Genomic DNA, 15,800 nt, shown 5'->3' on the forward strand with positions numbered 1-15,800 from the left:
CCTTTGGCTAAAGAAATTCTGCCTCAACTCTGTCCTAAAGGGATTCTGAGAATCTGCCCTCTGGTCCTAGACTTACTCACTGTAGGAATCATCTTCAGAACACTCACTCTATCCCGACCTTACAAAATTCAATAAGTTTCAATGAGATCACCCCCTTTTTCTTCCAAACTCCAGTGAGTACAGTCCTAGGGCCATCAAACACTCCTCATACATTAACCCTTTCATTCCCAGGATCATTTTTGTGAATCTTCTCTGGACCCCCTCCAATGCCAGCACATCGTTTCTTAAAAAGGGGCCCAAAACTGCTCACAGTACTCCAAGTGTGGTCAAACCAATACCTTACAAAGCCTCCATTTTCATTCACAGTTTGTGAATATTTCTGGCCGGCATCCCTTATCAACTTCAGCTTCAAGTTCAAGTTTAAGTTTACTGTCACTTCAGCGATACACATGCATCCCACTAAACAAAACAATGTCTCTCCAGACCAAAGTGCACAACACAGTACGTATAACTCACACAAAATGCAAGCTAATATTACCATAAATAAATTAACAAATAATAAGTTGCATTTATGTCACAAGGTTATAAACAGTATAACACTACTAGCATTTCACATGTGGTGAGACCTGATGGTGGCATGGAGTTCAGTAGTCTCATGGCTGGGGAAAGAGATTGTTCCCCATTCTAACATTCTTGTCCGAATACTGCGGAACCTCCCGCCTGATGGTAAAGGGTCAAAGAGATTTTTGGACACCAATTAATTGCCCATGGAATAAATGGATTGCACGGTCATTTCAGAATGCAGATGAAATGTCAGTCTGGATTTGGAATCATCCCTCTCTTGAAGACAGCAGCAGATTTCATTCTTAGAAGAGTGCTACTAAATCATTGGATTGTATTACAGTCTAGTGTATCAGGGTAACTATTAGGGACAATGTTTTTTGCATTCCAGATTTTAATTAACAGTAATTAAATTTTCCAACTGTCTGTTTGCAATTTGAACTCCTGATTTTGGAACACAGGCTTCTGAAACATTGAAACATAGAAACATAGAAAATAGGTGCAGGTGCAGGAGTAGGCCATTTGGCCCTTCGAGCCTGCACTGCCATTCAGTATGATCATGGCTGATCATCCAACTCAGAACCCTGTACCTGCTTTCTCTCCATACCCCTGATCCCTTTAGCCACAAGGGCCATATCTAACTTCCTCTTAAATATAGCCAATGAACCAGCCTCAACTGTTTCCTGTGGCAGGGAATTCCACAGATTCACCACTCTCTGTGTGAAGAAGTTTTTCCTCATCTCGGTCCTAAAAGGCTTCCCCTTTATCCTTAAACCGTGACCCCTCGTTCTGGACTTCCCCAACATCGGAAACAATCTTCCTGAAGTTCGACCCCAGAAATTCAAGATTGTTTAATGTAATATCCAGTACACAGGTGTAAAGGAGAACAAGGTAATTGTTACTCCGGATCCAATGCAGAACAAAAAAAAGACAAAAAGATAAAAAAAAACCAAAATGATAACTTTACCATCATGACTAGGCGATTGAGAGAAATCAGCAGAAGATGGTGTGCAAAACTTGGAAGACAAAATGAAATCACCACACATCTCTCTGAAGAGCTGTTGGGAGTTTCTATACAAAGGGGTCAGGACATTTGTGATAAAACCATCGGATAACTTGGTAGAATAAGGCAAAAGGTAATGTGAGACAACAGTCACCAACAAACAGTTTGTAAGATTGAGGGGAGATCTGATTAAAGCCTACGAAATATTGAAAGGAGTAGATTGAGTGGACATCAATAGGATATTTCCAACAGTGGGAGAGTCTTGGACCAGAGGGTACAGCCTCAGAATAGAAGGATGTCACTTTAGAACACAGATGAGGAGAAATTTCTTCACCCAAAAGGTACTGAACCTGTGAAATTCGTTGTCACAGATAGCTGTGGAGGGAAAATTGTTGAGTATATTTAAAGCAGAGGTAGATAGGGTTTTGATTCATCAAGACATCAAATGTTATGGGGAATGGGGTTGAGAGGGTTAATAAATTTAGCCATGATGGAATAGTGGAGCAGACTTGATGGGCCAAAAGGCTTAATTCTGCTCCTATATCTTATGGTCTAATGATGTTTTTTGAGATATCAGTCAGCAATAAACAATTTAATAATCACTATGCAGATTATGACAGTACAACACAATAACTGCTGGAGGAACACAGCAGGTCAGGAAGCATCTATGGAGGAGAATAAACATTCTCTCAGTGTGGTCTCCTCCTACATCAGAGAGACTCATTGTAGTGTGAGGGGCTTCATTCAACGCATCAGGTGGGATTTCACAGTGACCACCCATTTTAATTTCACTATTTATTCACATTCACATTCCAACATGTTAGTCCATAGCTTCCTTTCATGGCGTAATGAGGTTGAAAGAGATGCATCTCATCTTTTTCTGGGGTAGCCTCCAAACAGATTGCATGAACATCAATTTCTCCAATTTCCATTCATTTCTACTCCTCCCCCATCTCTCTTTCATTCCCCATTCTGGCTCCTTTCCTACCCCTTCCTTTCTCCTCACCTATCTGTCACCTTTCTCTGCGTCCCTCCTCCTTCCCTTTCTCCCATCATCCACCATCTTCTCCTATTAAGTTCCTTCTTCTCAACCTATCACCTCCTAGATTCTCACTTCATCCCCTCTACCCTCACCCACACCAGCTTGTAATCCTTCCACTCTCCCATCTTCTTTTTCTAGTTTCTCTTACCTTCTTTTCCATTGTTAATAAATGGTCTCAGCCTTAATTGTTGACTGTTTATTCCTTTCCATAGATGCTGCCTGACCTGCTGAGTTCCTTCAGCATTTTGTGTGTGCTGCTCTGGATTTTCAGAGTCTCCTGTGTTTGTGGAGTATCTGATTGGCTCCTACATTGTACTGTACCTAGAGGTGAATCATGAATGTTCATTGTGCAAAGACAAAGTTTGCTTACCTGAAGTCAGAGCCGGTTCTCCTGCCATTGTCTGGAATTCCAGGATCAGGACACATGCCAGACACAGGGGCCACCCCTCCTTGACTCACTGCAGTGTGAAAAGGGACAGGAAGTTCTATCAGTGGATCACATTTACAACATATATACTTGAGATATCAGTAGTTATATTAGATAATGTACTTATGGAAGTAAATACAACAAAATTAAACAATGTAAATTTTCAGGTCCTTAGGGTTCTTCTGGGAGTCAGGAATGACAAGCAATGTTAGTTCTGATGATAGCTTATTTTAGAGTACAAACAAATATACAAATACTAAGCAAACTAAAAAAAGAACTGAGAAATGATACCAAGAGGTAAATAAACAGCGAAGGCAAAAGAATAAAGATGGCGCCTCTGAAAACTCTATGACCTTTATAGATAAGGAAAAGAAAATTCCTGAGATAAGAATGAACTAGTTAACCAGCTACATTATTAAAGCAATTACATCATGTGGGTAATGTGCTAAAACTTAACTAATGAAAAAAGAGAAACATGGCCAGGCATTAGTTTAACTGCTATACCACTTTCTGCCAGTGAGTGGGGATGAACCATCACATACTATGAAATATACATGAGTTTGTTAAAAAGTAAAAATCTTATAAAAAGTAGTATTTTAAAAAAAACATTGGTTGCCAACAGTGTTTACAATCACAAATGTAATTATTGCCAGTTCGAACACACCCACAAAACCAGTCGTTATATTTTTTCAGATTTCATGAAGTGATTAGCATATTACAGAAATCTTCTGTAACTCAGCTCAACTTTTAACTGATTCTGTGATGGATATTCAGTTTCCAGGGGCAAGAGGCTTATTGCTAACCTCAGCTTTCTAGCACAGCATCATGTCCTTTTCAAAGGCTCAGAGTTGCTTGTGACAAAATTAAACTTCTAACCTATATTCCTTCTTCAGCTTCTTTTTATAAACAGGAACCAGTCTTCAGTTCTTAATGTAAATTGCAAGTAATAACCTGACTGAAGTTAAAAGCATACTTTTATATATTTGTATGTTTTATACTTTGCAGTATATTTTATATGCACCGCTGTACTGCTGCTGCAACACAACAAATTTCACGACGTAAGTTAGTAAAAATAAACTTGATGCAGACTCTTGTACAATGTACAATTCTGGAACAATGCATTGTTGTGTGCTGCGGTTATTGCCAAGTATCTCTCAAGTGATACTATTGTACCTGCCTCAAACACTTCTTCGTGTAGCTTGGTGCATACAGTTGCGTGAAAACTTGAGGCAATGATTAAAGAATATTTTAAAAAATTATCTGAACCAAGCATGCACCTTATTTTTCAGATTCAGACTTCGTACGAAAGTAATTAAATTTGAAATCAAAATGCTGAGTGTGACTTACCACAGTTCATAGTCAATTGGGTCTGCTCTTTATGAAAATTTTGCGTTATGATCCATTAAACTTATTTCCTTCTCTTATGTTACATTGCTTTCTGGCAAGCTGTTAACAGCATGTTAACACATATGGAAGTAATTACTGCATTGAGTGTGACAGCAGGTAGCTTAGTACTGACCTGCAGTCATTTCCAGAGATGGTTTACATGCTAATGCTTTGCACCCATGGTTGTAAATTTTGAAAATCCTTAGCTAAATTATGATTTCTGCATTTAAAAGACTTCTGCAGATACTCTTCCTCCATTTCTCAAGTCTTTGTGAGATTTTGTACAATTTGCATTGCAGTTTCAGTTGGTGTTCAAAGAAATGCATTATTATGCATCCAAATCATCTTATATAATGAAACATGAATATATCATGCATGCTTCATAAGCCATTTTCATATCTGATTTTAGACGTTTGTTGAGCTAAATTCAATTTTATTTCTTTCGACACACAGCACAGTGTCAGGCCCTTCCAGCTCAACAAGTCCGCATTGCCTAACTACATCCATGTGCCCAATTAACATATTAACCTGGACACCTTTGGAATGTGGGAGGAAACCAGAGCACTTGGAGGAAATCCATGCAGGCACAGAGAGATGTATAAATTCCTTACAGACAGTGGCGAGAAATGAACCCAGATTGCTGGTGCATTACGTTAACTGCTACACTATCATGCCACCCACTTGCCATCCATAGAGAATATTTCGGAGATGCACAGGAGGTAATCTGCAGGTGTCATGATACTGGCACCAACATAGCATGCCCACAACTCTAAACCTAACACATACTTCTTTGGAATGTGAAAGGAAATTCATGCAGTCATGAGGGGACTGTACAAATTCTTACAAACAGCAGCAGAAATTAAAGCTGGGTTGCTGATGCTGTAACTGCATTACATGAACCGTTATGCTACCATGCTGCCTCATTTCAAGCACCTTTGTTGTAGTTGCATTCAATACCAGTGATTGTATTTTCTTTAGTAATTGGAGTCATAGAGTTATAGAGGAATGCAGCAAGGATACATGCTCTTCGCCTGACTAGTCCACTCTGACCATGATGCCCATGCAGCAGGTCCCAATTTCCTGTGTTCACCTCTTACCCTTAGAAAGCCGATTCCTCCATGTATTTCTCCAAGTGAATCTTAAATGGTGCTGTTGTACAAGGCATCTCACACTCATTCTGTACTACTTATCTCTTTATCTATACAGTGGATTCTGGTTAATTGTGGCATATCAGGACCAGTATATTTTGGCTCAATTGAGTGGTTACCCCATTTAGCGGAATGTTCATTAAAATTATTAAAAATGTAAATAAAAGGACAAATTACCATTTGAGTAATTAGATTTGAGTAATTTAAATTAAATATTTAAATGAAATACAGAACAAATTAGAACACTCCCAATACTGTACAATAAAGCTATTTATCGTGCTATCGATAGAGGAAACCATCCAGTGTCTGTTGCTGTGTTCTTTTGATTGAATATAAATGAACAAAATCAGCCTAGACATCTAGTGCAGATAATGAACAGCTTTCATTCAATCTTTTAGACGATTGCATCCTCCAAATCTTCATTTTCATTGTAATGTTCAAGATGACTATTGATATGTTCAATTACTTTGTAGTTCCTAACTTATGGAAGTAGTGAAATTGTTTTATTTTCACTCCCAGCCATTTCTGGCATTTCCAAGCCTGAATGTTGGAAACCACAGAGCAAAACAATTTTAATTGGTCTTGCTGCATATTTCTCATCAACTATTAGTGACAGAAGTTAATTTTTGAACACAAGCACTTCCTATCAGATCATTGGCAGGTGATAAGTGGGCTCCCTCGCCTCTGCCCCTCTGACCCTCAACACAGCTGCCATTCAGGGCTGTGCACTAAGCCCCCTCCTTTACTCTCTGTATACCCATGACTGTGTTGCCACCCATAGTTCCAATCTGCTAATTAAATTTGCTGGCGAGACTACACTGATTGGCCCAATCTCAAATAGTAATGAGGCAGCCTACAGGGAAGAAGTCATCACCCTAAAGCAGTGGTATCAAGAAAACAACATCTCCCTCAATGTCACAAAAACAAAGGAACTGGTTGTGGACTACAGGAGGAATGGAGACAGGCTAGCCTCTATTGACATCAATGGACCTGGGGTTGAGAGGGTGAACAGCTTTAAGTTCCTTGGAAACCAAATCATCAAGGATTTCACGTGGTTTGTACACACCAGCTGTGTGGTGAAGGCGGCACAATAGTGCTTCTTCCACCTTAGACAGTTAAAAAAGTTTGGTATGGCCCCCAAATTGTAAGAAATTTCTATAGAGACAAAATTGAAAGCATCCTGACTGGCTGCATCCCTGCCTGGTATGGGAACTGTACTTCCCTCAATTGCAGGACTCTGCAGAAAGTGGTGCGGACAGCCCAGTGCATCTGTTGATGTGAACTTCCCACTATTCAGGACAATTACAAAGAAAGTTATGTAAAAAGGGCCCAAAGGATCATTGGAGACCTGAGTCAACCCAACCACAAACTGTTCCAGCTGCTACCATCCGGGAAAGGGTATCGCAGCATAAAAGTCAGGACCAACAGGCTCTGGGACAAATTCTTCCACCAGGCCATCAGACTGCTTAATTCATGCTGACGCAACTGTATTTCTATATTATATTGACAATCCTGTTGTACATATTATTTACTATAAATTACTATAAATTGCACATTGCACATTTAGACGGAGATGTAATAAAATATGAAGGATGTAAATAATAAATTCAATTCAATTCAATCAGCTGATGCTATTTAAAAACTGTTCTTTCTAAGCACGCTGTAGTGTCTAACGGCCATGCAAGTGCACTTGACTGATGTTAGCTAGAAACTGCTCGTCAGCATTTTCCTGTACTGATTAAGCAGGATAGTGTCCCAAATAAACAAACAGAATTCCGGCTCTTTTCGCAATTCAGTACTATTTATGTATGCAATTATTCATTACTATTATTTGATTCTTTGGCACATTGGACATTGGTTGTTTGTCAGTCTTAGTGCTTAGTTTTTCATTGATTCTATTGTATTTCTTTGTCCTACTGTGAATGCCTGCAAGAAAATGTATCAGGGTATTATTTGGTCAAATGTACAGTACGTGCTTTGTTAATAAACATACTGCGAACTTTGGACTTGACTGTCTGTTTGAATGTTGAACCAACCTGAAACAACTCAAGAGAGTTTCCAAATTAAAGTAAATGCTCCATCATCTTTACTTTTATTCCTCCTATGGTTCAGCTTTGGAGGAATTTAATGACCTCAACACATACAAAATGCTGGAGGAACTCAACAGGCCAAACAGCATCTAAGGAAAGAAATAAACAGTCGACATTTCGGCTGAGACCCTTCATCAGGACTGGAAAGGAAGAGGGAGGCTACCAGAATAAGAAGGTGGGGGAGGGGAAGAAGTACAAGCTAGAAGGTGTTAGGTGAAACCAGTTGAGTGGGGAGGGGGTATGCAGTAAGAAGCTGAGAGGTGATCGGTGGAAAAGGAGAAATGTTGGAGAAGAAGGAATCTGATAATAGGGGAGGTGGACTATGGGAGAAAGGGAAGGAGGAAGGGCACCAGGGGGAGGTGAAAGTCAGGTGAAGAGAAGAGGCCAGAGTGGAGAATTAAAGAAAAGGGAAGGGGTTTTAATTTTATGACCTCAAACTTGTTTCAACATACAGATTTGAATTTATATGGCTTGTATCCGGTAAGGATATTGACTATTTGTTACCTGATTTCCCACCCTGCAATTTATCTTCTTTCACCAGTTATCTCAATTTTTTTAAGAGAGCAATACTTCTCTTCAATTCTCCTTTCACATTATACTGTTGCCGGGCAATATCTTTTATTATGCATAATTCCCAAACTCTCTCCAATTCATTCTGGACTGTTACTGCAGAATAAAATGAACTTCTTTTCCTTCAGTTGATTACAATATATAGTTCTGCTGTGCACAATTTCACAGGCATTATTATTTTCTTTATAAGGTCCATATTGAATCATTAAAGCATATGATTTTACCACAAAATTTGGATTATTAAAGGTTGAAAATATCCTTTGTAAAATTTCAAAAGCTTCAGATTCGATGAGCACCAACAAAATGTCTCCCGATAATACCATAAGACCCTAAGACATAGGAGCCTTCCTGCTCTGATGTGAAGGCTTTAGAGGATTTCGAAGAGGGTAATCTATATGAGCTATAAGGAGAGGTCAGACAAATCTGTGCTGTTTTCTCTTCAGCACTGGAGGCTGAACGGAGACCTGGAATTCAAACTCATGGCCACACTTCCGGGCTGCACCCAGACCAATTGTTGTTGACTTGATTTAATACAAACAATGCATTTCACTGTATATTTTGATGTTTTAGTATGCACGTGACAAATAAAATAAATCTTATATTATCTTGAACATCAAATAGAGGAAGTTAAGCTTCTTAAAATGATCAGTTCCCTGTACTTGTGTAAAATAGAGACAGTCCAGAGAAGGTTCTCGAGAAAGATCCCAGGAATAAAAGGGTTAACATATGAGGAACACTTGATACCTCTGGGCCTGTACTTGTTGGAGTTAGAAGAATGATTGTGGATCTCATTGAAACCTATTACATATTGCAAGGCCTATATTGAATGGATGTGGAGAGAATGTTTCTTATAGTGGTGAGTCTAGGACCAGAGGGCACAGATTCAGAAAAGAAGGACATCCTTTTAGAACAGTGATGAGGCAGAATTTCTTTATCTAGAAGGTGGTGAATCTGTTGAATATATTGCCTCAGATGGCTGTGGACACCAAGTCATTTGGTATACTTAAAGCAGAGTTGGATAAACTCTTGATTCGTAAGAGAGTCAAAGGTTATGGGGAGAAGGCAGGAGAATGAGGCTGAAAGGGATAAAAAAAAAAATCAGCAAAGATAAAATGGCAGAGCAAATTCGATGGGCCGGATGGCCTACTTCTGCTCATATGTCTTATTGTCATGTGGAATAAGTGTTTCTCAACCCTGAGCCTGTGTCTTTCTAATTGTTGTGTTCTAGGAAGGATGGCTTCTATAACAAAACAGCACAAATGGAACTGAATTTGATGCATTCACCAGCAGGCACCTCCATTTTTAACCTTATTATGTGGGAAAAGAGATTGATGAAGGAGCTAATGATGGTTGAGCCCCAGACAGTGCCTTTAGCAATGGAGAGAAAAAAAATTGTAAAAAGTACTTTGCTGTTTATTTGAATCAGATAACAGCCGAAGCTGCAGTAAATATTATTGCTCACTCCAGTATCAAGTGAAAGAATTTGGAAAATCTCAGAAGATTATCTGTATCAAAATGTCATGTGGAACTGGAGATTTTTACCTTTTATAGCTGATTGGTGATTGATGAACACATGCACACACATATATGCATATATACACACATAATTAAACTAATTGTCTTGAAACAATCTGCTTACTGAAGTACACATGGCTGCGATTATCGATTTTAGCTGTAGTAGTCCTAAACGGGAATATTTGATGATTCCCATTAGAGCTGCATGTAAAGAGTCGCCACTTATCAGTGTCATCTTGACAGATTATAAGGCTTGTGCACCATGACTATCCATGATAATGAACAACAGCTATAAGATATGTAAATATCATCGTCTCCTAAACTCAGGAATCATACAGATTTTAAGTTAATGGTAAATGGATTTGAAAATTGAAATGACAATGTATGCAACACTTAAGTACTTCAGAAAACAATTTCTCCAAAGAAAACTGCATCATTCCCAGTAAAATAAAATTAATAAATTAAAATTAATCTGGATAAAGGGTCTTGGCCTGAAACATTTATGCCTCTCCATAGATGCTTCCTGGGCTGATGAGTTCCTCCGGCATTTTGTGTGTGTGTGTTGCTCAGATTTCTGCAGAATCTCTTGTGTTGAAACTAAAATTAATCCTGTTTAATTTTCTTTCAAGACTTCAGAAAAGCAGAACATCAAGTTTCATATTGACCCTTCTAATAGAATGGTGATAAAATACGTATCAAGCCTAAACATTGTGGATTTAATTGATTCAATAAGTTCACTGGATGATCTCATTTTCTTCATTCCATCTTGAAAGTTAAACTTCCAACTTGTTTACTTCTTAAAGGTGCCACAAAAATTGTGCTGACCTTTTAGTAACAGCTTCTAAAGACAGACTTGACCATTTATCAGATGTATATTGAAACATACAATGAATTGCATAGTTCACATTAAGTTCACATTAATAAACAACACTATATAGGAATGTGCTGGGGACAGCCTACTAATGTTGCCACACAGTCCAGTGCCAGCATAGTATGTCCACAGTGCTCAGCGGAACAACAGCAACAAAACAATAACAGCAAATAAAACTCCTTTTCTCCCTTCCACCCATACAAATATTCCTCCAACCGTATGATAGGATGCCACCAGGCCTCCAACCTCCAGTGCCCTCAACTTTCCCTGCAGGTTTCAGGAACAGTCTGATAAACTCAAGTGATTCTGTAGATCCTGGAAATTCAATTCATGCTCTTGTCCCTCCTTCTTCCCTTTCTACCATGATCAGATCAGATTTGCAGGACTTTTCGCACAGGTACTTGGACTAAAAATGTTTTCTTACCTGACTATGTTCTTTTTTCCTTTCTCATTATTTTGAATGTCCGTGTACGTTTTTGCACCCTGGCCACAGAAGAACACTGCCTCATTTAGCGGTATCCATGTCTGATTTGAATGATAATTAAACTTGACTTGACTTGAGATTCCTTCTTCCTCCACCCTTTACCTTTTCCATCTATTACCTCCCAGCTTCTTACTCCATCCCACTTCACCCACCCACTTACTTCCCCTTCACTTATTCTCACCTGTCACCTGCCATCTTGTACTCCTTCCCCTGTCCCCTCACCTTATTCTGGATGCTGCCCCCTTCCTTTCTAGTTGAGATGAGGGGTCTGGCCCAAAACATCAACTCTTTATTCCTCTTCTTACATGCTGCCTGACCTGCTGAGTTCCTCCAGTGTTTGATTGGGCTTTGTCATGAGCCTCTGTGGCTAGTGATAAACCACCGGGTTTCTAGATCGGCTAGAGGTGATGATACCTTCTACGTTCAGTTCATGTCTCAAGTTCACGTTCTGAGTGTCCTGAGTTTATGTTTCAAGCTTCTCCAGTCTACGTTTAATATTTTTTGCAGGTTTCTCAGCTTTGTCAAGATTCATTAGATCTCCCACAATATTCAATGCTTTGAAATTATTGTATATTTGCAACATTTTTGACTTTTCAAGCCCTGTCTCAAGAGCATCAGATCTGTCTCTAATTTTCCAGCCCTATCACAAGAACATTACATCTGTTTCAAGTTTTCTAGCCCTGTCTCAAGGGCATCAGGTTTGTCTCATGTTTACCAGCCCTGTCTTGAGTTCCCCAGGGCTCCCTGGGTTGTCAAGTGCCAGCCTTATAGATAGACGTACTGTCATGCAGCTAGCTGTAGAGCATTGGGCTTCTAGGGTTCTCAAGCAACTGTTTTTCTTTTTACAAGTTGTTGTCTTAACTATAGTCATTAAGTATTAATAAGTGTTATTCAGGAACAGCTTTTTTCCCGCCACCATCAGATTTGATTTCATTTGATTTATAATGAATGTGAGTAATGTAAATAAATTATATTTGGAATTGGATTTTATCTTAAAAGATTATGAATTTTTTTTTGTTTTTGATGTGATGATTGACACCAAATATGTTGTTGTCTAAGTAAGAGGAGTATGCATAATTAGCTGTACCATCAGCCTACACTTTTTCGGTCTGTTTTAAAGAATATCTATGTTTTTTGTTGTAATTTTGTCCTATGGAATCATCATTCTGAAATCATAGTTGTATGAAGCTTTTTGTTATGTTTGTACTGACAGAAATAAATTAATTTCATTCATTCTGAACAGTCCATTGTCACGTACCCCATGACCGGGTTACCGAACCAGCAAAAATGTAATACACGTTGGAGTCTGGTATTACTGTAACTAATATTGTTTATTAGTAAACTAAGTAATACAGTATTATAAAATGCAAATATATGAAACAGGTTAGCAATGATATATACAGAAGTGTGGAAATAGGAATCAAAACCAAGCTCTTTCAAAGTCTAGGGGTAAATGGATAGTCTTACAATGGTGAAGTTTAGTTCAGTTTAGGTTGAGGTAGTTGCTGGTGTACCATTGGAGAGAGAGAGAGTGAGAGGTGATGCAGTTGCCGTCGAACCTTCCGTTGTCTTCCTGTCCTGTTATAGTCACCGACTATGACCCCGTACGACCATTCTTCAGTGGTGGACCTGTCACCCAGGCAAGGGTGGACACACAAACAAGTCCCCACTGGTCGCACCTCCACACACTGTGAGCCACTGATCGATTCCCCAAATCGATCCTCCAAACCTCCACCTTCACGTGGGTGCACAATGCTCTTTCAGTGTCCCGTGGTGTGTCTGCTTGAGTCTTAGCAGACCTGCTTTTTATCTTCCCTTTCAGGGCACCGGCTGTCCATCAACTCAGTCCTGCCTTGCTGTCTTGGCAAGAATCTTACAAGCAGGCAAAAGTGTCCTTGGAGCAAAGGTAAACAATCAGCCAAGGAGCCATAATATTAAATCATGTCTCTCTCTCTCTCTCATCTGCGCAGGATGCCTCCCCCTCCCCCCCCCCCCACCCTTCATCTCTCTCTCATTAGCAGCATAGTTCACGGGGGGGGTCAACTCTGGACCCCATCTCAGCTTGGTTTGCTCATCACACCATAAACACATGAATTCTACCTTGTCATTCCCTTTTAAGTACCTACTTATTTATTTTGCACCTTATTGCCAGCCAACAGTGATTTCTTAGGCAACATCTTCGAGATAGTCAATTAGTTCACTTTTTCTACACCTTTCACTGATTCTTCTTTATCTTCATTGCATTTTGGAAACTTTTGGAGCCTGTGACTTACAGTTTGGAGTTCAATCGAGCACTCTGCTATCCCCAACAAAGTTCCATGTGAGGACCATGAGCATGAGGTGTCCTGAACAGGAGACCAGAGATGGGGCATGGAGCTATGATCAACTCCATTTCTTGCCAATCAAAGCGACAAGGAAGATTGAAACATCGAGGTTAATGCGGAGGAACTCAGGTCCATGGTCGCTTCTCATGTGTCGAGCCACATCGGCTAGAGTTCACTCCCTGTGGGAGGCTGTATCAGGCCGGCAGTTACTCCTCACGGGAGGCCACATCAAGCCGGAAGTCACGCAGCACAAGAGACCACGTCAGGCCAGATGTCACTCCCCATGGGAGACCATGTCTTGGTAGATAAAGTCCCCATGGAAGGACTGAGTTTGAGCTGTTATTCTCCTCAATGCTGACTAGAGATGTTTTTGAAATTCTGAGACATATGTGATTATTAGTATGAATGATAGTTTATTTTAGTTTCCTTCAGTTGAACTGTGTTTTCTTTCTTGTCGCTGATTGGTGGGTGGGTGATATATTATCTTTTTGGGGTGAAGGAAGAATTGGGGTTTGATGTTATAGTTGCTGTTTTTTGTGTGGGAGGGGCTGGGTGTTAGGAGTTTAATGTCTCAGCTGTGCTGTCCGGGTGGCTGATCTGTTAGTTTTTGTGCAAGCGAGGGTTTGGGGGGAGTTTTGGGTTTTGCTAGTTTTGTTTCCTTTTCTTTTCCACGCAGGGGTGGAGGTTGATGTCTTTACTTTCAACAAATTTCATTTTTTTTTGTATTTCATATCAATCTAAAGAAGACAAATCTCAGAATTGTATTGTGTGTACATACTTCACTAATAAAATGAACTTTTGAACCTTTGCAATACCTCGCTGTCACAAAACAACAATTTTCATGTCATGTCAGCAGAATAAACATGATTCAGATTCCCATCTTTTACTATGTTGGCAAATTTGAATAATTGCAAAATGTCCAAACAGGTAGATTAGCCCAAGCTCTGTGACAGGTACTACACAATACAAAGTTACCAAAGGGATGTGGAAAAAAAGCATTCAAACAGGCTCATGAACATGAACATGCAGTGGAGAGAGGGATATGGATCATGTGCAGGCATATAGGTTCCAGTCAAGCCAGTGTCCAATTCCTTTCATAAATCTGTCATTCACAGCTGGTGAGACCCATATTGCCTGTCTTTTGGTTGTTTTCACATTGTAAATAACAATATAACCATATAACAATCACAGCACGGAAACAGGCCATTCCGGCCCTCCTAGTCCGTGCCGAACTCTTAATCTCACCTAGTCCCACCTACCCGCACTCAGCCCATAACCCTCCACTCCTTTCCTATCCATATACCTATCCAATTTTACCTTAAATGACACAACTGATCTGGCCTCTACTACTTCTACAGGAAGCTCATTCCACACAGCTATCACTCTCTGAGTAAAGAAATACCCCCTCGTGTTTCCCTTAAACTTTTGCCCCCTAACTCTCAAATCATGTCCTCTCGTTTGAATCTCCCCTACTCTCAATGGAAACAGCCTATTCACGTCAACTCTATCTATCCCTCTCAACATTTTAAATACCTCGATCAAATCCCCCCTCAACCTTCTACGCTCCAATGAATAGAGACCTAACTTGTTCAACCTTTCTCTGTAACTTAAGTGCTGAAACCCTGGTAACATCCTAGTAAATCGTCTCTGCACTCTCTCTAATTTATTGATATCTTTCCTATAATTCGGTGACCAGAACTGTACACCGAATTATAACAGTAATTATAATATTAACAGTAAGTACTGCTGTTTAAGTACTGTTGGGGAGATGATCTTCCTGGAGGAAGCAAGTGGCTATACCTCTGGCACAGAGTCTGGCCCTGTGGCTCAGAAGGGTAGGGAAAGGAAGAGGATTGCAGCAGTGATATGGTACTCTATGGTTAGGGGGTCAGACAGATGACTCTGTGGACGCAGGAAAGAAATGCGGATGGTAGTTTTTGTCCCAGGTGCCAGGGTCCAGGATGTTTCTGATCGTGTCCACAGCATTCTGAAGTTGGAATAAGAACAGCCAGAGGTTGTGGTACATATTGGTACCAGCGACATAAATAGGAAAAGGGAGGAGGTCATGAAAACAGACTACAGGGAGTTAGGAAGGAAGCTGAGAAGCAGGACCGCAAAGGTAGTAATCTTGGGATTACTGCCTGTGCCATGCGACAGTGAGTACAGAAATAGAGGGAGGTGCAGCATAAATGTGTGGCTGAAGGATTGGTGCAGGGGCAGGGATACAGATTTCTGGATCATTGGGACTTCCTTTGGGGCAGGTGTGACCTATACAAAAAGGACGGGTTGTACTTGAATCCAAGGGAGAGCAATACCCCGGCAGGGAGGTTTGCCAAGGCTATTGGGAAGAGTTTAAACTAGAATCACAGGGGGGGGGGG

General features: G+C 40.1%; 1 protein-coding gene across 1 annotated transcript in view; it reads right to left on the minus strand.

The window, feature by feature from the left end:
* LOC140733433 (CUB and sushi domain-containing protein 1-like) overlaps window positions 1-15,800 on the minus strand; it is a 2,013,313-nt gene that overhangs the window by 644,690 nt on the left and 1,352,823 nt on the right. Inside the window, exon 8 of the mRNA XM_073056756.1 lies at window positions 2,977-3,064. Within this exon, the coding sequence (XP_072912857.1) occupies window positions 2,977-3,064 (88 nt within the window). The remainder of the gene's footprint in view (window positions 1-2,976; window positions 3,065-15,800) is intronic.

Source organism: Hemitrygon akajei, chromosome 9, assembly GCF_048418815.1.
Source record: "Hemitrygon akajei chromosome 9, sHemAka1.3, whole genome shotgun sequence".
Classification (NCBI taxonomy): Eukaryota; Metazoa; Chordata; class Chondrichthyes; order Myliobatiformes; family Dasyatidae; genus Hemitrygon; species Hemitrygon akajei.